We start from the raw sequence: 27,808 nt of genomic DNA, 5'->3' as shown, positions 1-27,808 counted from the left end.
GGTGTTTGAATGGTTGTCTCTCTGTGTTAGCGCTGTCCTGAGTGTAACTGCTGCCGACTCTTTGACAGCAGGGATTGGCTCAATCTCCACCACAACCCTAGATGTCTTTCAGGTTTTCATCACACTGTTTTTGGAGCATTTAACCAGCACAAAAATGGATATGATACAACAGATAAATACAGGGAATATATTAATACTATCCAGTATATTTGTGTCTGATCCCCATCATCTTTAAATCAACCAATGAGTGACATTGCTAATGTCACGAGAATCCAGTTTACATAACCTACCTCAAAATTAAAGGTGACATTTTTATCATACAGGATGAGTATTTCTTATTTCTTTCCAGCATCCAGCAGATAGCTGGATCACTGTGCACCACTGCTCTGATGGACTTGGAGCCTTCCAAAACACCAGCTGTGCAATCCTCCTATCAAACCTTCAGCTCTTGCCTTTATCTTCTTTGCGAGGCACATTTTTTAATCATAAACCTGACCTCACAAATCCGTTTGTAGTTTTGTAACGCGGGGCGTGCTCTCCACATACACCGCTAATCCCTGGATCCTCTGAGTAGGACCATGATTTCTGGGACGGTGTTGCCAGGGGAAAGGTGGTGCCCAGGACCTGTTGGAAATGACAGCTGAGGAAAGCGGATTGAAGCGAAGGCATCACAATAACATTAAAGATAGAAGATAGCGAAGAGTCCCTCGCGTCAGCGTGTAACGGGTGTGTGTCCGTTTGGGATATTTGGCAGCTTTAGCCTGACAGCTAATCATTTCACTGTGAACCGCGACTCGTAAGCTAACGACACCCACTCTCGCTGAGTGTGTGTGCATGTGTGTGCATGCATCTGTATGGGTTATGTGTGTGTGTATACATTTCAGTGTGGATGTGTGTGTGTATGACGCTGCGCTTGGATTCACTGTCCCCATCTGTCACGTTAGCTAGCATGCTAATTTGATGAGCTAATATTGGCTAATAAAAGAAATTAGCCGACTCTGGGCGAGGCACCGCACCGACATTATCACTGCGAGTCAGACCCTGAGCTAATACGATAGTACACACTGATTGCAATCTCTTCTAAGCAGAACAGCGTTATTTGCTGCCTTTAAAGAATCGCTTAAGAAGCCTGCGTTGACTTTTAGACAGCAGTGTAGCTAATTTTCTCGGCTATTAGCTTGGCAGCTAGAAGTGGGGGGGCTGGCTCGCTAATTGACCCAGTTTGCTGGGGCAAGGGCCAAGATATCATTCCGCTCGACTGAGCTTTGTTTACATTACAACTTTTAGGCTTCTTACTTTCAGAGCACGTTATTTAATGCAATTATTCAAGCCTATTAAAGGACAGCAGTATTTTTAACAGCACATCATTGACGTAATGCATTCCCAAATACGCTAAACCCTTTAAAAACTCCTGTCCCGCAATTAGTCCGGCCACCTGTAGTACATTTAACTTCACAGACTCATTCCTTTGCTCATGGTCGTGTTTACAACCAAATTACAAGTCTGTAATGTCATTAAAAAAGTAATAGCTCAGGTTTTATTAAACGGTATGTATGTTTTTGAGTTTTACTTTCTGTAGATACATTGACTCTCCTTTAAGGAAGTGAACACTTGTACTCTGGGGGTGTTTCTACAGTGTCTCCAAGAGGTCAGGGTTATCATAGTTAACCAAAACTAAAACTAGATGTGAAAAACTCGTTTTAGTTAAAGAAAATAAAAACAAAAACTAGACTTTTTTTTTTTGTTTAACTGACTAAACAACAAGACTAACTGAAATGATTTGGGAACCTACGAAAGATACGGGAAAAAATATATAGAGGTGATATCGTTAGTTTTAGTACTTTTAGTAAATGTGTTATTGTAACTTTCTTCATGAGGCTTTGGTTGGTCATGTTTATTGCGACTTTGGATGGCTACAAGACTGCGAGTCTACTGCTTTCAAAAGGTTGTGTGTTCATAATGTAACACCTGCTCTGATTTTCCTAAATCTTGTCTCTAGCAAAAATTCTTGCAACAGTGTAAATGGCTGAAAATGCTAAAAAATAATAGCTATGTAAATAGCTAAATGTAATGGTCACTGAAACCTTGAATGCTAAGTTTACCAACTTGCCGAAAGAGCTTATTGTTAATTGTATTAAAGTAATTTCATGACATTTAAAGTGAATGAAGCTCGATTGAAACATGATAGGTGTTGGTAAAAAAGAATTATTGGTGCTCATATGATTAAAAAGCTGGAATTTCCACTTTTAGCAGTTTTGGTCAAAACATCAGTGTCACCTTTTCAACTGTTATGATGCATTGGCAGTTGTTCCTTAATGTCATATGTTTCTCTGTGAAAGTGCCTCTCAGAGTCTCATGATTCACACAAGGCTGGTGAAAACAAGGCAGATATTATATGGGTGAAAACATGACTGCAACACTAAAACTGTCTGAGCACAGGCTCTGGTGTCAGGCACATCCTGTAAACAGATAGCCCTGTGGTTTGTTCTAGTGTGCTAAATGGTAAAGTTTAAAACAAATAGTTATTACTGGCACTGTGAGTGTATAATTCATCCCTCAGGGGAGCTGTTTCCACTGCTTTAGTCATCACAGTAGGGCTATTGTGGTTTTCCAACATTTGAGCACAGAGGTTAAAAATAATGACAACAGTTTCACTTTCTCTGTCCTCATTTAACAGGGTTGTAGAGATGGAGTCCCTGATGAGCGCGGTGACTCCACGCTCCCCAGCACCCGCCAAGAAACTTTCTGAGGTGGACTTCCGCTCAGGGGCAACCCTGGAGCAGCTGTCGGCACAGGTATCTGAACTGGTACTGCTGGAGCAGGGGGAGTTTGGAGACCAGACCGCCTTAGAGGTCCACACTGCCAAGGACTTCATCTTCAACATGCTAGGTAGAGAGGTTCATTTCTAATACACACTTCCTTTCCGATTCCCTTCCTGTAGTGACTGTTACAGGAACCTTGCAGAGATATGACACAAATGCACATATCTAATTAGCCAATAGCACGGCAGCAAGTCAGTGCATTTTGACTTAAGCCACTATCAAGATGACCTGCTTGAGTTTGGCCTCCTTTAGCATTAATCTAGTGCACAGCTGGTACAATCTCACCTGACCTGAGTATTGTTCCTGACCATGTCCATCTGCACCCATGTTCTAATGGCTCCTTCCAGTAGGAAAACATAACATGTCACAAAGCTCTAATCAGTTCAAACTGGTTTCTTAAAGACCATTTATGTGCAGCACATATTTCTAACAGCATAACTTTTTGGATGGTAATCATTCATTTCCTGTAGCTGCAATCAATTGGGACTGGGTGGAAAAGGTTTCCCACAGATTTATATTGTATGTGCATGCAAATGTATGCGTGTGTATGATTTCTATTTCTGTAGCGATCATCTTTGCCGAGTAACTCTATTTAAAAACAAATAACAGAGCAGTGTCATTAGGTGTATCTTCAGTGAGTCTCACATCCTGTGTTGGGCTCCAGCTCCGCTTCTTGTTCATTAGTAGCTGTTAATTATCCACAAAAGGAGAAAACTTGGAACAGTGGGGCACCTTTCCCAGGAGTGGCCGACCTACCAAAAGTAGTTCAAGAACGCACTGACTGATTCGCTGCCAGTTATCACAAATGCTTAATTGCAGTTCTTGCTGCCAAATGTGGCAGGAAGGGGGCAAATACGCTTTCTTCTAAGGTTTCAGCCTCGCCTCGGTCGGCACACCACTCTCACCAAGCCTGCTTACAGTGCACACCTTTTCATGTAATGCCCACTGTTTTTGTTAAATGCACCTTTATGGTCAAGCAAGCATGCATGCATTTATTTACTCAGGGCTGTGCGACCTATGTGAGCAATGAGGAGTCTTTTTTAGCAACGCCCTGCTGTCGTCACCTGGACTCTGCCCAGCACAATCACACCATGCTGTGCTGGCTTAACATGCAGTGATCTGTGCTGGCATGCTTAATGTGAAATAATGATTAGAGTCATCAGCTTCATCCTGCTGTGCATGTGCTGATTTACCTGTCCCTGTAGATTTAGTGCATCACAAGGCTCTTCAAGTACAATGAAAAGGTGACGAGTGAAAAGCGGTTTGGATTTGTGTCGAACTACTCGTCAGACTTTAGTACAGCGAGGTCATTTCTTTTTGACAGTTTTTGTTCGTAGTGAAATATAATTGAGGCAAAAAGAGTTCCCATTTAAGTGTGAGAGGATTCTCTTTCGTTTCGTGGCTCATGTTGGGAGCCAGCATGCAGGAAAATAATGAACAGCGTAGACCAGGTACAGTATGTTTAATTTAATCCTCCCGTATGCACTGAAGCTCCAGTGGGTCATTAAGAAGTCTGAAATTAAAATCAAGAAAAGTACATTCCCCAGAAATCTGTTGCGGTGTGTTTAAGACTGCGGGAATAAAATCAAATCTTTTTTAAACAATAAAGCAGCCTCTCACGTGTGTAAAGGTATTTCTTGTTGCTCAGTTTTCATCTGAAGATTGAAAACGAGCACTAAAGTTTGGTTTTCTCTATAGAAGCTGGTCAGAACAGCAAGTTGGCGGCGGCAGAGCCGATCTCACAGACCCAGATCCAGCATCTGTAAACACGTGCTGGTCGTAGCACTTGGCACAAACATTTGCTATGTTGATGTTTGTTTCTTGACATGGAAGTGAAAACGAGAGACACGGCAGAGAGTTTCTCTCTCTCTCTCTCTCAGCATGTAATGAAAGCAAAGCACTGTGGATGAGCTAGAACGCAGCGAATCAGGGTCGACCTCGTTCATGTTCACTTGTGAATGAGTTAGCCTTTATCACAAGGAGACAGATAATGTCACGCAGTCGCATTCATGTAGCATTTTTCCCATCCTACTGACCGCTCAAAGCTCTTTAGACTCTAAATCCCATTTTAACCACGTGTTTATAAACTGCTTTATGCTCTGCAGTTCAAACATTCAAACATCTGCCTCATTGATGGCTGATTTAGAATCACCAGTAAACCTAACGAGCATGTCTTTGGACTGTGGGAGGAAGCCCGAGTACCCAAACCCACACAGGCACAGGGACAATGTGCAGACTCCACATGCTATCATAGTTCTCCTCAACCTGTCAGGTTGTTTTATTATGTGTAAACAGTCAAGAGTAGGCCTGCACAATAAATCGAAAATTTATTGTCATCGCGATATCAGCCTGCGCGATGGGCCCATCGCAAAAGACGACGTAAACTGCGATAATTGGGTACCTTAAAATGTTTACACACGTGCTTTAAAGAATTTACCAATCAAAGAAACCCCTTTACACATTTGACCAGTCGAATAGAGCCCTTCAAGGCATTAACCAATCAAATGGATTAGAGGCCCGCCTCCTACACAGGTGGGGAGCGAACAACGCTGCAGCAACGAGTCAGAGTTGTAAAGGCTGAGGGCGAGACGCGTGACAAGAACGCTACTGAACTCGTGCCTCAAAAAAAAATAGTACCTCACTTATTTGGAGGTACTTTGGATTTGATATAGACGACGTTCTCCAAACACAGGTGCTCTGCAAAACTTGCCGAACACTCGTGGCAACCACCAGAGGAAACACGACTAATCTCCACCATCATCTTCAAATACAACCACAGAGAACTGTTTGAAGAGTTCCAGAAAGACAGGGCTAGCCAAACAAAGGTTGCTAATGTTAAGACAAAGAGCGCAGCAGTCCAACAGCCGTCTCTGTATCTGAGTTTTTCAAGTGGAACTCCTTATGAGAAAACGTCGAAGCGCTACAAAGAAATAACAGAGGCCATTACACATTTTTTGACAAAGACGTGATGCCTATAAATACAGTTAGCAGAGAGGGCTTCACCAGTCTGATACATAAAGTGGACCGGAGATACCGCATCCCCTCACGAAACGACTTTTCCCATGTCGCCATTCCACAAATGTTCGAAACATGTTTGAACTGAGCCAAGCTGAAAGCTACGCCAGCACTACAGTAAAGTTTCCTCTCCAGTTCTGACTTACATCATAACTGCTTGGTGAGTGGTAAAATGATGAACAACTGCACTGAGATAATTTGCAGTATAATTTAAGTTATGTTTATTTAAAACTAATTCTAGAGACCGGGAAGGATGTCTTTCAGAATTTTTTTATGTGGGCAATGTTTCAATGTTAAAGTGCACTTTGTTGTTACACTGCTAATACAGCAGCTTTCATTAAATAAAACTGTGCAGTAAAACGGAAATTATGTATTTGTTTTTTGGTTTTTTTTGCTATTTATTTTATCGCAAGTCATATCGTTATCGCAGTATTGATCACAGTTATCGCACATCGCAGGTTTTCCTAATATCGTGCAGCCCTAGTCAAGAGTAACAATAGGTGTAGAAGCCACACTTAGAATTGCACAGGGTAAGCTGGGAGCCGGCACATGTTCCTTACTTAATCCAGTTAACTCACCCCAAAGTCCTCTTGTAGAAAACAATGCGAGGTTTATTTATCCACTTTCTTCTTTACAAAACAAATCCAGTGCTCAGACTTACTCAGAAGTTTGCATAAAGTCCAAACTGATCAGAAAACCATAATGCTTCACTCTCCAGCTCACACACAAAGTGTTCGGTGCTGCTGTGTGTTGCAGTAGCCCTGCAAGGGCACACGTGTAATTCTACATGTATTCCAAATACTGTACATGAAGCTGACATCGCATGGGAGACCATAACAGAATGTAGTGTGGCATCAGTGTGAATAAAGACAGAAACGCTACAAAGTCAGTTACCCAGAGAGTCACAAATCAAAGTGACCTCTTTGAATTCTTTCTTGCGTGTGACTAACGACACAGCGTTAACTGAGATGATTGTATCTACTTAGTTTTTCTGGAAACGCTTGAGTAAGAATTATCGTCTAATAATTAGTGATTAGAGTTAATTGGATTTAAAAATATTTAGTGCGTAGTTTGATCGCACACCTGAGGGGCTGGCTTTGTTAAGACTTGATGCTCAGATTGTGTTTATTAGTAACAAGCAAAGTGTGTTTGTTTGTCCAATAGGTGGCACTCTCCTCCCTCCCTGCTGTCTCCTGTCAGCCAGCCCCTCTTTCTTGAAATGAGGCGTGTTTGGCCAGAAAGTTTCAGGTCGTTTTTTTAATATATATATATATATATATATATATATATATATATATATACACACTTCTTTCTCCCGTGTGTATTTTTATTACCAAGTTTTACGTTGCTGTAGATCCTCTTGTCAGTGCACAGAGATGCCTGGATCACCCAGAATTACTATTCCTGTCAAATCAGTACTGTAGCATTGCTTGACAGACAGCTTCTCTAAGTTTCAAGGCTTCTCCTCCTCTAAGCTGAAATAGCTTCATCAAACGGGCTGCTTCCCCTGGGGAGAAATCACACAAATCAAGATGGAACTCGGCTTTTTTTTTATCGTATCATTGTGTCACCAAGTGCAGCAGATATTCCTGTTTCTGTGTAAAGGTTGTTTTGTTTTTTTTCTTTCTAGCCTTTTCTTTTGCTCACTTCTCATTTTTCATGAATCTGTTGCAAAGCCCTCTGCTTTCCTCTTTGCTCTATCTTGGCTGAGAAGCTCTCTCTCTAACGCTCTTATTTTTTTCTTGGTTTTTGAGGCATCTTTTGCCTGCATAATCACCAATGGTTTGCTAGCATTTTCATAGCCTGTGCCTCACCACCTGCTGTGACAGCTCCAACTGCGTATGGAAAGGGGAAAGGAAAAAAACAGAAAAAGTTTGGCACTTTCCACTGAGGGAGACAGTTTGCGTTCTAGGAATATAAAGTTAAGTATGCGGCGGTAGCCACGTTAGCAGCTTCTGTGCCTCTCGAGGCGCTGCGGAGGAGGAGAAGCAGCAGCGAAAAGCAAATATCTTGATGGAGGGGCCTTGTTAAAGCATGCCGGCCTGCTGTTGGAGGGGCTGCAAAGGTGCTGGCGTGCTGGCGTGTCGATGCCGTACACTAGTGGCTTCGCTTCAGCTTTTTTTTGCCAGCCTTTTCTAAAGTTTGAGCTCCAAAGGGATCCCCGCTGGGATTTGCACACTGTCAGAGAAAAGGAAGGAGAAAAGAGATTAAACTCTTATGCACGCGCACGCACCCGGTGTACCCAGCGATTTCCCCTCACAGCGTGACAGATTCAAGAAGAGGCCCTTATTTACCCAGCATCTGAGTAAACACTGTGGTTTTGCCTTCAGGCTACAGTGGCGGGGGGGCTACTGTGGATGTCTTTTGAAAAACAAAAGTGTGATGAGGGCAGAAATAGATCCACGCTGCCGGCGGAGCAGACGATCCGGTGTGGGCCCAGACGTACCCTTAACCCAGCATCACAGATCTTAAAGTTTGTTAGCGAGTTTAGTTCAGAGTTCATCTTCCCCCTCCTGATGTCGGGGAGAGGGAATTACTTTTGATCCAAGTTAAAAAAGTCACGAGTGTTCTTCAGCATCGGCCCAGATTCTGACATTTTTATCTGGAAAGTTCTCAGTTGTAGGTTGAAATGTTGAAGAATTGCACTGTGTATGAATGTTTGAAGAAAAAACAGTTTTAACAAACTGTATATATTAAAAAACAAAAGTCAAATGAGAACTTTTCTTCCTCGTACTTGACATTAGTGGTGAGTCGATCACTGGGAGGGATATTCGGCATTTTTCAGATTTGGACAGAGGAGTTTTTGTAGCAGCTGGGTTGGTGTTTGGTGCTGGCATGAGCCGTTTGTTTGGTGGAAATGTGTGAAGCAGCATCTGTACAAATTATTCTGGATAGAAGCATATGTTAAAATGTATGTTTATTGACTCAGTCATTGTGGTTTGTTGCAGTTATGCATGTCATTCTCTTGGTCATAACTGGATTTGGTATCAGTTCTAAAAACGTAGCAGTAAATTCTGAGTATACATCAGATCTCCGCCTTTCCTTAGTTACAGTGACCTCCGTTCTCGCCTATGTCAGCTGCTTTGCTGCTATTTTTCACACTTAGACCTCTTGACTGTGTGCCCATTTGAGTGATAAGTGGGGGTGGTTAGACTGAGAAGTGCCATCAGCACCTTAGTTGCTTTTGTCCAAGTCAGAAGAAGGATGAGTGAAAAGGTCACCTTGAGCTGTGAACTTATTAGTGAACATCTGAGTGATTTTTATCAGCGATATCACTATAATCTCATTTCATGAAGTTATCGTGGTTCTGTGAATGTTGCAGGCGCTGGCCTTTAGCACTGAAACATACAGTCTATAAATATATTTGCCCCTATTTTATTTTTAGGTGTTTTGGTGATTGTCTATTGTAATATCCCAAAGCTCTTGAAGGCACATTTATATAACTTGTTTTGTTGTGCCAACAGTCCAAAAACTCAAATATATTCCATTAATTATTAACTGAACCGCCTGTTCATATTTGAGAAGCTGGAACGACTGACATTTTCAGTGTTTCAGCTGGAAAACATGGACTGTAAATGAAAGATGGATGTGGCCCCTGTGACGTCTCCCAGTTTGTGTTTGGCCTCAGAGTTAGTCTTTTAGGTGTGGCCGTGCTGGTTTTCAGGAGCAGGAAGTTACCATATTTAGACGAGAGGTTAAAGTTAGCAGCTAATGCTAGCAAATGTGATTAGCAAGATTCATCTATAATTTTAATTAGTGCACTGCAAAGACAGATGTACTCACATTACTCAGAGTATGTTCCTTAACGATGCATGTGGACGATTTGATGAGTGGTTCCTCTAACGAGGGAAATCGTCCTTCTACACCAAAGATGTAAACATGTTAAGTTCACGGGGGCTGACTGTTTTGGATCCAAACTCATGTGGCCACTAGAGGAACTTAAGTTTTGGCTGACTGCTGTTTTTTTTTTTTAGCCCTGGAGGTTGTTGCTTGTTTAGAAAATAACATAAATGGATTAATTTGCCATCAGTTGACTAATCATTTTTTATTATTATTCAATAATATGTAATGTAAGTTTGAAAACGGTGCTCCAACACTGTCATTCATTACATTTGTATGAAGATCTTAAAGCAGCTTGAAGCAGCCTTGCTCTTTAATATCCAAACATGGCCTCGTGCATTCAGCTAGTGAAGCTGTAGTAACACAGGAATGAAATGAATCAAACATAATCTTTGCTATTTGTGAAGAGCACATAGCAAATTGGCAAAGCCATTTAATTATGCAAGGATTGTGCACAAAATGCAGAGACTTGCATATTTTCTTAGCTTGTATAGCTTATTTTCCACAGTTGGGCAGCAGCAGTATCCAAACACTGAGCAGAGCAGAACATGTTATTCTCCTTCAACGCTTTAATATAGTGCATTTATCCAGCACTGAATTTCTCCCCTCAACCTTTGCAGCAGTTTCATACACTCTCACATGTTGCGATGCATTTCATTTTTGTGAGGGGCGGGAGGAAAAAAAATCCCTTTTGGTTTAATTTGAACCGTCAAAACAGCAGCGGCATCCCTGTGGGAAAGCAGCTCGCTGTGGTCCAAGCCATGTCTGGCCGGTCTCCCGCTCTCGCCCGTGAACGCTGGTGGGCTTCTGCGTGACTGATTCGCAGCTGGGTGCTGTGACTTCTCTACCTCAGATGCTCCGGGTCCAGCTGTAGTTTTTATCGCTGGCTTGGGCTGGTGGCTCCACGTGGTCTCCTCTCTCTCATTAATTCTCAGTTAATGCCATTTTGTATTTAAGAGCCCATCTTCATTCGTTCTTGGCAGGTACGCAAGAATCACGGCGCTGCAGACAGAAAAGATGAATGAAATATTTGTGCTGGATTAGTTAGGCTTGGTTTCTGTTCACTTTCCGTCAGCTCAGGCTCACCAGTGCCAGGCAGCACAGATGAACAGCATCTTGCCTGCCATAAGCGATAGTCATTGTTGACACCTTTTTTTGGCACCTTGTAGCTTCAAATCTAAACGATCAGAAAGCTGGCGTGTCAGTGAAAATGACTGCGAAACACTAAATTGTTGCAACCGTCTGCATCCTGTGACTGAACATGGCCACAGACGTCATTCATTGTAATTGAACTTGTTGTATTTATCATGTTAAATAAGAAATATTCTGACACTGGGTGACGGTATCTGCTCATTTTAATAACTGTGGTTGACACTCTCATTTTTGCTCCTTCATAATCACTCTCGGAAGTATTCCCGAGGCTAAGAAAAGGGAATAATTTGGGCAGTAGCTGTCAACCGATAACAGTCAAAGGAGGAGGGTGCAGCTACGTGAGGCGCTGGATTCACAGCTCACTCGCAGGCTCTCCAAAGTTTTTCACGAGAAAATCACCTCTTCGTTACAAACAATTAAACCCTCACCATTCATATTTTCTCCTAATTTGACTAATTTAATTTCTGCCTTCATTAAGTGTCTCAAACGAGCTCCCGTCTATACTTCAAAAGAAGACATTTGAACATTTCCAAACACAGAGCGTCGCGATGGACGGAGTGACTGAGCCTTCATATAAAATTCAGCAAGTGTGACATTAACTGATACACTGAACTCGTTCATGTGTAACTGCTCAAAACCCGAGCGAGGACCGAAGGAGACCTGGGGGGAAAAAGACCTGAATATATTATTGTGGGACTGATGTTGAATATAATCCAAGGAGGCAGTGGAGCTTGTGCTGGGTTTGTTTTGCGTGTTAATAGGCTCTAGAGTTTGTCACTGATGCCGAGGTGTGCAGTTATTGGATGTGTCAGTTTATGGAGCTCTTTTGCTCCCTGACTGCTTACATTTCTGAATATAGGATGCAAATGTAGTGGGATTGGGTTATTATTATTATTAGCATAGGTAAACATGCTCTGTGTGCACTGTTTATATCCAGCACCTGAGCACATTGTGATGTAAATTGTGCGATTTGTGAACGTAATCCGACCTCAATCCATACCAGGTGTACGTTGGAAGTTTGAGCTAAGGAGCGTCCCGGAGCCACGTACACGTATTACAGTCGTCCCTCGTTTATCGCGGGAGTTCTAAAAATAACCCGCGATTGGTGAAATCCACGAAGTAGCCAGCTTTATTTTTTACAGTTATAAGTGTTTTAAGGCTATAAACCCCCTCACTACACACGTTATACACTTTTCTGACAGACATCAATATTTTCACACTTTTCTCTCTTTTTTAAACACTCACACAAGTTCGAACGTTCATAGAAAAATAAGTCCAGTATAGAATAAAACCAAAGATCAAACCGTGTTTTAGGTCCAGAACATGGGAATAGAGCAGCTGCCAGAGAATCCAACATTAATGAATCAAGGGTACGGAAGTAGAGGAAGCAAGAAGAGATGAGTTGAGTAAAGTTTGACTTATCTGACTGTTTTGTTTTTTTTTTTGCTTAATGCACCTTATAATCCGAAAAATACGGTAACTTCTACCTTCCTTTAGCATGTCCAGAAGTCCAACTTTTTGTGTGATGGTTAGCATCTTCCTCTGCCTTTTGGGTGCTACTGCAGGTGCCTTTGACGGTGCAAAACATTTCGCCGATGTTGTTGTGTTTGTTGGAAAGAAAACTTACAAACATACAGTGCAGCACTTCAGAGTCAGACTGCTAGTGATCGAAGATTTATGTAAATTTGACAATCTGAATGCAATCTGTACTGTACAGGAGACGGGACGGAGGAGATTGATTGACAATGGTCTACAGCCAACCAAAAGCATGCAAAATTGCGCAAAAAAAGTCTGCAAAACAGCGAAGCTGCGCAAGGTGAACCCCCTTATGGCAAGGGACCACTGTATTAGAATCCGACAAGACACTATAGATGTGTAAATGTCTGTACAGGCTAGCAGCTAGCTGAGAAATCAATGTAAAGTCTGCATGTTCTCCAAGGACCTTCTTCCTATATTTACATTTATTGCTCCCGCCTCAGACACGTCTGTGGTTTGTAGTGATGCATTTTGGTTCACTTGGTGTTCATTTGGATTTTTCTCTGTTCAAAGAAACCAAATCATGGAGAAAAACTACAAGACTTAGCTAATGCTAACCTACCTCCCATTGCTGTTAATATTATAAAAGCTGCCGTGTAAACAGGAGAGAGGTTGTAGCTGGCTTCATGTTCAGTGCAGCTATACTCGGCGCAGTGAAGAAGCTACAAAAAGGTTGTGTAAAGCGGCACACTTCCACCTGCTGGCATACAATGTTAAATAATGCCCCACAACAAAAATCATAGCATGGAAGTTTACACCTGTTATGGGTTATAATATTCTCCATTCCATTGTTTAAGCTGTCTGTGGCTAACACACATGGATTGGCAAATTCATCCAGACTCTCAGAACTGATTTGGTAACTTAGCTGATTATTTTAGTTATTTTATTGGCTCATTTTATAAACTAACCACTGCCAGACTTGTTCAGGGTACCTAATGTACAAGTAGGTAACATTATCTCAATGGTAGTTGCTGCTAACAAATTCATTTTTTATTTAACAGTCACTCGTGTAACGACTGACTTGTCTAAAACAGCAATAATCAACATGCGGGCAGTTAGCCAGTTAGCTGTAATTTAGCTAGAACCCTATATCTGATACATGATAGCGCACTGTCTTCTGCATAGAGCTCAGCCCTGATCTGTGAGGTGGTGAATGCTGATTACAGTTCGCTTAACTGCCGTGGGTATCATTAATTAGTAACAATGGCTCTCTGGATGTTACACAGGGCTCCTTTGTGACACTGAATTGATGACCGAGGAGAATTTGAGCCACCTCTTTTGGCCCGTTTTATTGAAATACATCATCTTTATGTGGCTTCTCAAACAAATGAGCCTCACTGCTTCTCTAAAATGTAAAAGTAAAACTGCAGCCTGGCTTTTTTCCCCTCGGCGATAATTGCCTGTCATTTAGTGGGACATCATATCACAAAGTAACTGGCATCAAAGCAGCAATGTGGAGCTGGAACACACTGACAGCTTCTTGCATCCCCTCTCTCTGCAGGTGGTTTCAGACACACCATGTCTGCCGTCACTCTCAGCCCTGTTTCTTGCTCCTATTAATCACATTTTATGTCTCTCTCTCTCTCTCACACTCTCTCACACACACACACACACACACACACACACACACACACACACACACACACACACACACACACACACTAAACACCTGGCTCAGTGATGTGAGACATCCCCTCCAATCAGATTAAATTGGAACTTCTCAATTCCTCTCCTTCTGAAAGCCCTATTTTGGAGCTAATCTCCTGACTCGATATGAATTCATAAACAGCGCGGCGTCAGAATGGCTCACCTTTCAGCGGCGGGGTTGTCTCGGATTAATCCGGCTATTAGCGTGCGAGGTGAGGCTGCGAGAAGCAGCAGTTGAAAAGCACAGATAACATCCAGGTTGAGACTATATTAGTCAGGAGTCATTTGTAACGGACTGAATTGCTCCTTGCGGGATGTGGCTGCTTTTAAAATGATTTTCATGGCGCGCTCTGCAGCAGTATTAGAATTTTATTGTCTGGAATAACAGAGAGGTCACGCAGAGGTGGATTCTCAGAAAAAAAACATCACTTTCTGAGACAAATGACATCCCCTCCCACTACTGCACAAAGATGGCCTGAAATAAGAACTTGGATGTACCTCATTAGTTAATCTCCCAGAAGCATTCACAGTTGAAATTGGCTGGTTTGATGTGAATACAGTGATTAAACAAGCTAATGGTGTAATTACATGTTTATGTCATGGTTTAACGTACTAGCAATCAGTAATGGTTTAAGTGTCAGCGTTCCTTAGGGCTGTATCCACGTGTACAATAGTGCTGGAAACAGGAAGTCCTTTAATGAGGAATGTCACAAATGAAATGTTCTTGCAGATAAATAAGCGTTAAAAATAAATGTGTGAGGATGGTATTATTAGCGTTACCTACATCTCAGTTGTTAGTGCAGTCAGGTTCATGTAGGAATCCTCGGTTTATTTAGAGGAATCACATTTTCCAGAGAGATTTGCAGAGCTATGGGTGGGTGTATGAATCTGCAGAGGTGTGTGGCAGAGTATTTTCGCTCTGCTATGAGAGAGGATGTCGTTCCCATGTTGCCTGCGCTCTGCTTCAGGGAGGCTCTCTCAGCAGCGTCTCTTTGTACTGTAGCTTTGTTCTGACACCTGAATGCACCATTGTGTAATGCAGAGAAGAGTATTTCTCTTAAAGACGTGTCTGAATGTGTCTTCACTCTCTAACGCTGTACACTTTGAAAACTTTGGCTTGAACTTCATTTCAAATCGAGATATCTCATATTTTAATTGGTCTGTTTAGCTATGTAAGTCCACAGTGCACTGATGCAATTCGATCAATTTGCACTCATATTACGTGCTGATGTGTTCAGTTGTCGACAAAGACAGATGACAATGACAGAATGGAGTCGTAGTATAAATAAATGGCTATTGATTTTGAAATCCTAGTAAATTAGTTTGTGTGTTTAAAAAAGAATAAAATGAAATAGTCATGATATTTATTCTACGTTTTAGGCAGGAACCTGATTGAAAGCACATCTGTATGTAAATGCATTTGAATCTCCAAGTTTAAATCATGTTTCACCTAAGCCTCTTTTATCATGATCAAAAGTGGACCTCTGCTTTTTCACGCTAGTTTATTTTCTTTCATTCAGTTTCGTTTGGGCCCACGTCCCTCTAGAACAGGGGCGGGGAACTCGAGGCCTCAAGGGCCGGTGTCCTGCAGGTTTTAGAGATCACCCTGGGTGATCAGTTAATTACCAGGCCTCTGGAGAACTTCAAGACATGTTGAGGAGGTAATTTAGCCATATAAATCAGGTGTGTTGGATCAAGGACGCATCTAAAACATGCAGGACACCGGCCCTTGAGGCCTGGAGTTCCCCACCCCTTGTCTAGAAGCTGCCACTTGGCAGCCATCCTGAAATGCCTCCAGACACTCCTTTGGGCTTATTTTGAAGTATTCTTTTAAATTTAACTTTAGTGCTCACAAAAGCAAATACTATAATTGTATGTAGTAACACTGGTCAAATGTAAAACCCTCTAAAAGTGTGCTAATGGAAACACTGGGGAAAACAGTGGTTGGAGACTGAGGTTGAAGTGGTTGCTTCTAAGATGGGGACCTGTCTGCAACCACTCACAGCAGACTTCAAAAGGGGCTTTGGTGCATGAGATGACCATAAGAGGGAGCCAGTCTGCAATCAGTGCTCAGTTAGATGGGGGCAAGTTGACAGTTACATGCTAATAACATCAGTCAGACAGGTTGGACATGTGGGGAAGCTAACTGCTATCAAATACTCATTTCACAGACCTAGAATTGAGTCTAGAGTAGAAATAGCTCTTAACGGAAAAATTTTCCTTTAATAGAAATCTGCATTCAAAGACATTTCTTACAGGATTAGGGTTAATCCGTGGCTGTGAAACCAGCCGAGACTGTCTCCATTTCAGTTCTGTTCTCAACCGTGTGTGCTCGCCTATAGACTCACACATCACAGTGTGTTGTGCGAGTCACGTGTGCCCGCATGTTCACTGGCAGATGCCCAGTGAAGCAGCGTGCGACTGTCGATTTGAGAGTTTGGTATTAAAAAGTCGACTGTGTTCTTTGGAACAACCTCAAACTCCCCACATCCAGCGTGGAGACTGAAGAGTCCTCACTAATTGATGCAGTTTCTCCTCTGTGCTCTGGTCTCTAAGCGAAGCTGGAGAGATAAGATGCTTTTTATTCTTTCTTTTTTTTCATCACTCTTTTCCTCCTCCTCGCCTATTTGACCCATTTTATCAGTGGCAGATAAAACCAAACAAATCAGAGGAGCTGGAGCTTCAAACTTTTTGCCCTTTGGCTGGCGTCTCTGACACTGTCTTTTCTATTTCTTCTTCACTTTGATCTGCCCATTTACCATTTCTACCCTTTCCCCCTGTCTCTTTCTGTCTTTTCAGGTTTGAAGTTCTGATAATCAGTTGGTCACACTGTGCCCACTGTTATAACTGCCTGGCTAATATTGTGTTAGCCCCTCTTTTGATGCCAAAACATCCCCGACCCGTTGAGGCAGGGGTGGGGGAACTCCAGGACTCAAGGGCCAATGCCCTGCAGGTTTCAGAGATCACCCTGGGTCAACACACCTGAATCGAGTGATTAGGCCTCAGACTTCTGGAGAACTTCAAGACATGTTGAGGAGGTAATTTAGCCGTTTAAATTAGCCCTATTGGATCAAGGACACATGTAAAACCTGCAGGACACCGACCCTTGAGGACGTTCCCCCACCCCTACGTTAAGGCATGGGCTCCACTAGACCCCTGAAGGTTTGCTGTCCTACCTGACACCAAGATGTTAGCAACAGATCCTTTAAGTCCTGTCTAAGTCTTGAGGTGGGACCTCTTTGGATCAGACAGGTTTTTCCAGCTCATCCCAAACATGCTCAATTGGATTGAGATCTGGAAAATTTGGAGGCCAAATCAACACCTCAAAATCATTGTTGTGCTTCTTAAAGCACTCTTAACCATTTTTGCTTTATGGTTGAGCACATTATCATATTAAAAGAGGCCACAGCCATCATTGAATACCGTTGCCATGAAAAGCTTATATGGTCCTCAACCATGTACGTACGTGATGTGTGTCAAAGTAGCATCCACATGGATGGCAGGACCCAAAGTTTCAGAGTTCTCACTAATGTTACGCCTGATCGGTGCATGTCAGTTGATGATGTGTTTTGCACTGTAGCGAGCACCATGGACCAATGCTTGACCCCCGTATGGTATCATCAGTTGGCTACAACAATATGAGGTTTCTGTTAGCAGGATGTTTGCTGAAGATCCACTGTTACAGGTTAAGTGCTGGAAAACTCCTCTGTCAAGATGGCTGATAAACAGACTCGATTACTGAATTACCTGTTTAAAACTAGTAACGCTATCACCTTTAGGAAGGCTGAGGGCGGCTGGAGATGCAGAGGACTTTGAGTGTTTTACATAGTCCAACAGGAGCATCTGTCTTAGGAGTGAGCAGCACTTGTCTAGTCGGAGAACGAATGGAGCTCGTAGAGTTAGATGGGCCGATTCTGCTGAGAAATGTGAAGATCTAAAGACGAGCTGTCACGTACTTCCTGCTTTCCTTCTTCTCATCGACAGCTCACCCTGTGGTGCTTTCTTTTTTCCCCCTCCTACTTCTCAAAGCAAATCACCAGAGAGATCCTCATCAGCAGTTTTGACTTTGACTCACACGCTGGTCCCATGTTCATTTTTCCTCCAGTTTCCAGCCAGTTTTGTTAATACTTTATAGTTAATCTAACTCTTTGGCCTTTTTCATGTAAAGTAGCACACAGCATGTGGTGGTGGTGATGCTGCTGCTGCATTGGTTCTCATCAGCTGTTCCTGCTGTTTCTATATTTATTATTTATATGACACAATTCTTTAAATTTTTACTAGGAAACCAGCCAGATAAACCACATTAAATTTAACAGGTTACATCACTGGAAGACTTAAGAAAGGCTTTCTTTATACCACTTTGTGTTAGCGAATTATTAGCTTCATCGTTTGGCTGATACGGTGGCCGTGAGACGTCAAACAGATAGTTGTTTTTTTCTTTTGTTGTTGTTTTTTTTTGTGTGTGGGAGTTTCATTTAAGTTCAGTTATGGTTTTTGGGGGGAGGTTTTATTAGGTGAAGCAATAGTGTGTAGGATGGGGTTAAACAAAAGTTACATTGTTAAGTTACTTTCAAACGGTTGTAGCTGTTAAAGTGTTTGCTGAGGCTAGTCTTACATTAGACTAAGTTGTGTGTCGTGGATGAAACTGGCTGCTAGCCAGCTGAATAAGCTGATGGGCCACGAGTCAATGTATTTGCTTAATTCGTTGAAAGAACTTTTATGGATTAAGCACAATTTCTTTTTGTGTATAAATTATATTCTATAATTGTCCAATAATATGGTAGTGTTTTTCAAGGAGGCAAGCGGTGTAACTTAGCAGAACTTGTCACTCTGGCTTGTTTGTAACTGCAAGCTGTACAAACTTTTTCTGATATGACAGCGGGTCCCTGTGGTCTTCGGGTCTCTGCTTGTACCAGCACCGGTCATATACCTGTGATAATGCGTAGAGTAATCTAGATATTTGCCTTGCACACAGGTACACGCACATGCGCACACATGGCTCTACGTGAAAACATCACATACCACTGAGGTTTTGTACCCATGTAACAGGATGAGAGGATCACATTAGGAGCTTTGCGCCCCCACCCATGGCCTGCTGGCTTGGTCTGATGCCCCCGTTGCAGCTATCTCCAGCTGCTTTACTGCCCTGTGGGGATAAACACTCTCAGGTTCAACCTCTAACAATCTCTTCCCTGCAAAGTGTTTTTGAAATATTTGTGCTTTACCTTTGACCTATAGTAGCTAGCAGGGAGCTTCACACCAGTGCAGTTTTGGCTGTATGATCAAGGCTTTCTCAGTTGCACTTTACAGCTGGCAAAACATAATTTAGTTGACTCCAGCACTGCAGCTCCCAGGGGCCTGGAGCCTGTAACATATACAGCACAGCTAAGTAGCCATAAAGGGATTTGAGGGCTCGAGTTTCTCTCGTATAAACTGTCCAAATAACAGAGTGAGGAATTCTTTTTATCACTCCTGATGCAGCCAGGACTAAAATACAATGAGGATATAATGAGATGATCATCTGATTACTGATATTTATCACCCCACCTTCATCTTATATATGCACTTAGCTAACAAAACTATAAAACATTTATCCTTTTTTCTTTAGCTCGTTACCTGGAGATGTGTAAAAGGATCTTTGTTTGTGTCTGTTTATTCTTCATGTTTGTGTAGCATATGTGGGGCTGGGATTGAGATTTTTCAGTCCTACATGTAAGAACTGAATTGTTCATTAGGGTCTAGTGCAGTGCTCATGCAGGACTCTTTGACAAACTCACACATCTGTGAGCATCTACAAGTGTAATGAAATCTGACAGAGAACAAGGAAAAGAAGAGCAGGACCTATTTAATTAGCTTCTCTTCCTCTTGCTCAATAATTCTAGGCTTAGTTCAGAAAGTGGACCAGCGCCTCCCGGTGGCCAACGAGTACCTGCTGCTCTCTGGCGGGGCCCGTGAGGGCGTCTTGGACCTCAACCCCGAGGATCTTGGGGACTACGCCAAAGGGGCCGACTTTGACCTGGATTTCACCCTGTTGGTGCCCGCCCTTAAGCTTCACGACCGCAACCAGCCAGTCACTCTGGACATGAGACACTCCCCGCCCTGCCACTCGTGGCTCAGCCTTCGCCTCTGTGACTCCAGCATCCTGTCCCGCTGGAGCATCTGCTGCCAGGAGGAGAATGGGCATCCCACTGAGGAAGAGGAGGAGGAGGAGGAGGAGGAGGAAATGGGTGAGTTGCAAAAAAAAAAAAAGGATAATCAGAGATGAAACTGGGATGGAGAATTTCCCAGACGGAGAAGAGGACTGTGTGTGGGCTGACTGAATCGAAGTCATGTCTCTCATAACTTGATCCACGGTGTTGTGATACAATTTTAAATAAACTGAGCGACGTTTACGAGTGTAACACCTTTTTTACTCACGTCTCAGCCTCTCTCATCCTTTAGGTCACAGTTTACACTGTATAGCACAGAGGAAATAAAGGGGAAACACGTAAACAGTGGAAGATCAATTAAATCTATTTAATGAAGTTTACAGCCCTGAGGCCTGCTCCCAATGATGTTGCGACTTATGCACGTCCTGCGGGAGCAGTTTCAGCGGCTGCAGTAGTTTTTAATTTGCCCGCGATTTTTATGTGACAAATGACGCTTTCAGTGGGAACGGGCCATTAGCGTGCCCGGAGTATTTGTCTGAAATTGGCTTCCGTCGGGACCCTGAAACTTTGGCGCCGTAAATATGTGATGTATTGAGTGTCCTACTTTTTTAGTGTGTATAAACAGCCCCACAAGATTACTGTAGCAGGCTGCAGAGCGCAGCGTCTCAAGTAAAGTGAACGAGAAGTACAGAAAACAATAACAACGGTCTTCCAGGTCTTGTGGGGTTCTGGCTAAGCACCTGAAGTGATGAATGTGAGATCTTCGGGCTCTGTGACTGCACGCTGTGAGATAAATGTATAGAAGCAGTGACTCATCCTGCCTCACGCCATCCCTTCCCCGCTCAGGTAAAGGCTCCATCCCCTCCCTGGGCTCCCCTCAGTCTCTGGATGGATGCTACTTCTCTCCCGCCCTGGTGACGGACTGGTTCTGGGGGGTCGTGAGCGAGGCTGTAGAGGAGCTGAGGCGCAGCCCCCAAAGAGGCATCCCCACCCCAGACCGCCTGGAGAGAAACGGACCCCTCACTACTATTATCCTGCAGGTACAGCTTCGGCTCTTCTTTCGGTGATAAACTGAAGCCCTCTTTACGCCTCAGTCGATAAAGAACATCAGGGCTGTTTAACTTTGCAGCTGTGAGAAAATTGCTCCTATTCATGGGACGTTTATGTGGAGTGAAATCATTATTGCAGAGGATTGTAGTCAAATGTTAAAATCATTTTTTTTCGCGCCCTGTTTGTAATTCAGCACCGAGTGTGTGACATTTAATATTCCTCCACACTCTCCTTCCTGCAGGCAGGCTCAAGCCGGGTGCTGTACGACCTTCTGCCGGTGGTGTCGTTTCGAGGCTGGCCCGCTGTGGCCCAAGGCTGGCTGACTGCCAACCACTTCTGGGATGGTAAAATCACAGAGGAGGAGGCCATATCTGGCTTCTATCTGCTGCCCTGCTGCTCCCCGCTGGGTGGTCGGCCCGACAGGGAGTGGAGACTGGCGTTCTCACGCAGCGAGGTGAGGGAGATTGTTACCGTAGTAACAATTTTCTTTGTTTCCAGTGTTCTTTTTCATTTATGCCCCATTTTATTTCACTCTTATTTGCAAAATTGGGTATCATTTTATTGATACTCTTATTGATAATACTCTTCATAATCTTTGTGTGTAACACAAGGATAAAGAAAATGTAGCATTTTTAGCACTTACAGGTATTTTTACTTTTGAAGAATGAGAATTATTTTGCGTCCTTTCTGCTCGCTGATTCAGTGCTGGTGATTTTAAGGCAGCTCTTCCACACATGACGACAGGCGAGGCAAAGATGATGTGTTACTTAACCCTGACTTGTTTTGGAGACAGAAAATTGATGCCTCAAAGTAAGTTTCAGAAGTGAAAATATGCTGACTCTAAAAAGAGTCAGCATATTACATTATATGTAATCATAAAGCAGCCTGTGACAATATCTGACAGAAAGAGTCACTGCAAGTCTATCTATGTAAGTCGCTCTATTGCGGTGTGGACAGGTCAGCGTCTCTCTCTGTGGCTTCAGAGAAGTAAACACTCTGTGGGAAACTTTTGTTGCCAGCTGACACGTTGAGATCAACTCGAGTAAGGCTGTGTTGCCTTCTGCTAGTTCTCTGTGTGCTCTACTCCATCTCTCACCACGTCTCTAAAACACACACAGCCATATGTGGACATCTGGTAACAGAAAGAAACTATTGAAAGAAGCTAGCATGACCAAACTAGACTGTAGAGGCGATAAATTAGAGAGAAACAAGTGCACATAAATGAGGAATCTAAGTAAAAATCAACAGCAGCTCCCTGCACTCTTTCCTACTAACTGGTCACTCATTGGCTTTTGTTTCTTCTGTTACAGGTTCAGCTGAAGAAGTGCATCCCCTTCCCCATGGCCCAGGCGTTCCAAGCAGCCAAGGCCGTCCTATCTCGTATCCTGGCCCGTCCACGAACAGGCCTCAGCCTCTACCACCTGCGCACCCTTCTCTTCTGGGCCTGTGACCGACTTCCTGCTGCCTACCTGTCCTGCCCGGACACCGACACACCCGGCCGCCTCCTCCTGGGACTCCTGGATGACCTGGCTCATTGCATCCTGGGTAAAAACTGTCCGAATTACTTCCTGCCCCAATGCAACATGTTGGAGCATCTGACAGACGGCCAGGCACTCCTTGTCGCCAGGAAATTGGCCCACGTGCGCTCGGATCCCAGCGAGCACCTGCGGGCGGCTCTGGACCAAGCCCAGCAGGCGGGCCAGCTGAAGAAGGAGCTGACAGCAAGCACTAACGGCCACAACTCCCCCGGGCATCACTCGGCCAACGGCATCATCTCACCTTCAGAGGACAAGCTGGCGCAGCGGCTCCAGCAGCTGGTCACAGAGAACCCTGGGAAATCCATATCCGTCTTCCTCAACCCCGATGATGTCACCAGGCCACACTTCCGCATCGATGACAAGTTCTACTGACGCAGACACGCTGCAGGGAAGACGTATGGAATTAGGTGTGTTTAGCTAACAAACACACTGAAGAACGCTGTGCACACGCCTCCTGTTTGACCATCCTACGGCGATGAAGCCGTGCTGCTCGACTGACTCTTTAAACCAAAAACACTCATTTCTCACTACTGAAAAAAACGAAACAAAAAACGTCCAGTTTACACGACGTTGCATAATGGACATGATGTCACCAAGCTGTTGCCACGGAGATGGCCCTCTCCTAACGAGCTGGCCTTAACAAGACTTATCAGCTGGTGCTGAAGACAAGGGCCGGGCTTTAGTCACGAAAAATAAGTCCAGTGGAGATGAACACAAAGTGTGTGTGTGTGTGTGTGTGTGTGTGTGTGTGTGTGTGTGTGTGTGTGTGTGTGCGCGCGTGTACATGTTCGCCCAAGAGTTTTCATCTATTACTTACACTTCTGAAGTCAGCGGGAGAAAAGCTCCATGTTTGGTGCATTTCTCCCTTTTTTATTCCAGATCAGAGTGGGCGATAGCTGAATTAGAAAGGAAAAACAAGGTGTGGCTGATGTAACTGAATGTAATGTTGTAAGGAGAACTGCCGAGTCTTTATAGTCTCTTTTCTCTTTAAGCTATATTTTAGCCCTTTTTTTTGACCCTCATGCCTCAATTTATGACTTTTTTTCCTCCTCACTTTAAAAAAAATCTTTCTCAGGTATGCACAACCCTGTTTTTGTAGGTCTATGATTATAATGTTTCATGTCAAATACATTTCATGGGGTGATGGAATGTACCAAAGAGCTACGTTTGAGCAGAACAAACACGTTTTTAACATGTGTCGACATCGTACTCCACACGGTCAGAATGTTTGTTTGCCTTTTATCCTTTGAAAGTCTCACACCGGCATGTAAAATGGTAAAAGTGACCCTAAAATTACAGTTAAAATGTGTGTAAAAAGTGGATCAAATACAAAGTGCAAAACTTGCAGCAGAACAAGATTATCGGAGCACGGTGACAGTCTGAGAAAGTAATGGTTTCAAAATATGAAATTATAAGTTTGAGTCTAAAATGTTTATGATTTAAAACTCATAAAGCTATATATAATTAGAAGAAACTAGGAGTAGAGAAAAGGGAGCAGGGCCTTTAAAATAAATGTAATAAATGAATGAAAAACATTTAAGTTCTGGTAGGTAATCGGCAAAGAAAGGCAATTTAATTTTTTCCAATACCAATATAAAAGTAAAACTGACGACTGTCAGTTTTCATGCAACGATATTACCATGAAACTCCTATAAGTCATATTAGTGCAATGATAATGTTTCAAGTTGATTTAGGGGAGCTATGCAGCTCTTTAGTTGTTTTGCACCTCTAATTTTATTCCTCTGTCACAGTGAAAACTGTTCATGCAAACGATAATGAGAAAGGAGTCAATAGCTAAAGTGTGCCAGACGTTTTATCTCATTAGCGCTCGACTTCTTGCTTACTGACTGACTGTTAGCAAGTTGTTAGAAGCCATTTTTTTTCCCTCCGCTTTAGTAGAACTGAAGCGCATCAAATGATATCCCACAAACAAAAACAACACAGTGAGAAGAAAGGAGAAAGAACCTGGGTGGGCTATTATAACTGACTAGTGCTAGCATGCTTTGGGTGCTTGCTTTTAGCTGTTAGCGTGCTGGCTACAGTAGTACACTGCCTCTTCCAGAGCCACAACAGTTACTTCACTATGGTACTGAAACCGGTATGTACATTATGAACTACTGTTTGATTATTAAAAAAGGAAGCTTTTTTTTCTTAAAAACTAAAAGCATCTGTTAACTTTGTTAATTTAAGACAGCTGGCACACAGCTAGCATCTGTAGCATTACCTTTCTCAAGTCAAAAAGAGTAAAATAATGTAAAAAGAATGAGAGGGAGACTGTCAGTCAGCTAAGCTATTGTCAAAGATGTGGCTCAGCTTTGTCATTTCACTTGCTGGTGTGAGAATAAACTAAAATTCAAGCAGTTCAAGAATTTAAGAAATTGCTGGTACTGCTAAGTTATCACTGTAAGTTCTAGATAAATCCATAAAACTTTAAGCTTTTCAGTTTTGACTTTTGAGTGCTATGGTAGGCACTTTAAAAGGGGATTAAGAAAACTGAGAATACAAAAGGTAACTATAAAGCAGCAACTATACTCTGCTTGTTGTGTGACGACATATGGACCCTGTTTCCAGGTCCATTTAGTCAGTTTTGTGCATGACGGCAACTCGTCTCGCTGCTGTACTTCTCCATAAAGTACCCCTCTGTACTTTATGGATAAAAAGTACTCACCCCAAAGCATATCTAATTCATTGCCTTTGCTGCTGTGTTGATATTCGCATAACAACACTTCTGTAGTCAGCCAGCCTGACTTCACTAACACTCCTTTTTGTTTAAAGTTATAGCTTTTGTATACTTTATGAACACTTCATCAAGTAGCTAGCTAACTTCACTAAACTTTGGACGTCATCTTTTTAATGACCGCCTGGATGCTACACATGATTGTACACAGTTAATTGGAGTTGAATGAATTTGGGCCGTTTTAACCCTCAAAGCTGCCTAAAAGGTGTTTACTTTTGGGAACCGAAGGAGAATTTGGACGCAGAAATAGATAATTCTTTTTTGGCGCTATTGTGTACTACAGCCACCACTAAGTCTACATACTCCAGTACATCTCTTCGTTTTAAACATTGTGTAAGCACATCCATTCACGTACTGTAGGGGAAACACACAGTTTAGTGTCTTTTTTGGAGGCTATTTTTGACTTGACTGCTTCTGGTAATTGTCGCGTCTCCTCCGCTTGACTAGTCTTTTTTTTTAATGAGCTTCATGTGCTTGTATATGCGCCGACGTGTGTGTTCACTGAGAGACTAACCTTACAGCAGGGTGCAGACAGACACCCAAATGGTGACTGTGTAATTTCCCCCCTCCGTGGGTGCAGGTGATTTGAAGTTGGCCTTTTAACTTCATCCCACTTCTTCTGGCAACTTGCTGGTCCAAACACACACACACACACAAAAAGCTCTTTATACTTGGTATCACTCCAGCACGCTGTTTACTCTGTTAGCAGACGCTCTCCTGCAGCGCCACTTCGCTGATTTGATTACAAGCCGCTGCAGCAGAAGCGAGAAGCAAATCCAGATCACTTCCACTTACATGGATTTAGAGAGAGTTTGTTTTGCTTAAGTGAATTTGAGACGCCATGGCTAAATTTTGATTCAATTAGTTGACCCGACACTGCAATGCTGCTTTCAGTGTTGGGTACAAAACACAACAAGCACACGAGTGGGTACAAGTCTCCTTAAAAATCAGGGTGGTGGTTGATTTTAAACTACTGGTTAGAATGTTTCAGGTGTCCTGTGTTACACTGTCAGCTATTGTGTACTTACTACTGAATGATTTTTAAAAGTAAATAATATGTGTGTGCGTGCGTGTGTGAGCCTGAGGAAAACCAAAGTGTGTTGTCGAGGCTGTACAGAATGTCTCAGCATGGTGTGTATTCAGCTGTTAAGGTGGACTGGGTGTTTTCAGCACTTTCTCCAAGATGGGCCGGATTATGGCTGCCCAGACAAGATTTGATCACAGCGTTTATTTATTGGAGCGTAGAGGTGTGTTAACGGTACGTTCGACGTCCGACTGAGAGTGTTGGAAGTTTAAAACGTGTCACACCTTAACAGGCCTAGTTAGAGATTACTAGACACTGGAAACAATCAATGTTTTTACCTGAATTGTTGAATTGTACACATAAAATCTTTGGGGTATTAGTATTGATTCATAGATATGCAAACAACACCCCCGAATCAAACGGCCTGTGTGTAGATTTATTGTCGATGTAAAAAACGAGGGATTGAGTCACTATCTGGTCTCCAGGAATGAAACACCTGAACACATCACTGTCTTCTCTTTGCTATTCTCTTAATTAAAAGAAAAACTTTTGGTTATTAAAACTTTTGAATGTATCCTCCATATCTTTCTAATTTGTTCCCTACTTGAGATCAGTCACCCTTCACTGTTATCTAAGCAGATGTAGTGTGCTCTATGCTCAGGCACTGAGATAAGCATCTGTAGCGAGTCAGTCCACAGTTTGAGAAATTGAATTTCATATCTCTCTTATTACTTGAGTTCTTTCTCTATTTTTTTCTTTCTTTCTTTAAAAAGAAAAAGCAAGTTTTCATTTCTCTCTATGCTGACTGATTTGCTTTATTTATTACTGTTTATGTTCTCGGGGTTTATATTGATTGATCTTAAAGCTTTAGCATGAAATAAAACATTACTTTTAAAATGCTACCACGTGCTGTTGTTTGATTATGTGTGCATCATTTTTATAAGGATAAAACAGTGCTTGTGTTTCCCTGTGACTAGTCTGCAGTCTAACAGAGCACGGCAGGCTTTAACATCAGCTGCAACACGCGTTTAATCCAACAGAGGGCACCACAGGACAGCGTTTACAGCGAGGCCGCTACAGACCCGCCCCACTGCTGCTCTGATAAGAAGCTGATGTTGGATTCTGTCAGCGTCGGTACGCTCTCGTGATGAATGTCAGATTAAAACTGGTGCTAACCTTGCAGCCACATCTCAGTCAAGTTCTTTATCCAAGTCACAGCAACAAAGTCAGTTCTGTTTTCTGGATGTGGAAAGGTCAGAGGTCAACCTCGAAGCCTAAGCAACACAGATTCTTGCTGA

General features: G+C 42.8%; 1 protein-coding gene across 2 annotated transcripts; it reads left to right on the top strand.

Moving 5' to 3' along the window:
• Nucleotides 1-27,412, top strand: tmem102 (transmembrane protein 102). Of its 2 annotated transcripts, none has more exons than XM_040040772.1 (6): nucleotides 1-726; nucleotides 2,678-2,889; nucleotides 19,895-20,239; nucleotides 21,008-21,201; nucleotides 21,453-21,665; nucleotides 22,522-27,412. In XM_040040772.1, the coding sequence occupies exons 2-6, from the start codon at nucleotides 2,688-2,690 to the stop codon at nucleotides 23,119-23,121; spliced, it is 1,554 nt and encodes a 517-aa protein (XP_039896706.1). In that variant the 5' UTR covers nucleotides 1-726; nucleotides 2,678-2,687; the 3' UTR covers nucleotides 23,122-27,412. The 2 variants fall into 2 exon arrangements, with proteins under 2 accessions (XP_039896706.1, XP_039896707.1); XM_040040773.1 differs by having other exon boundaries at nucleotides 1-796.
• Nucleotides 27,413-27,808: the final 396 nt, after the last annotated feature.

This window comes from Simochromis diagramma, unplaced genomic scaffold (assembly GCF_900408965.1).
Source record: "Simochromis diagramma unplaced genomic scaffold, fSimDia1.1 OVJJ01000317.1, whole genome shotgun sequence".
Lineage (NCBI taxonomy): Eukaryota > Metazoa > Chordata > Actinopteri > Cichliformes > Cichlidae > Simochromis > Simochromis diagramma.
This window is presented reverse-complemented; position numbering and strand designations above follow the sequence as displayed.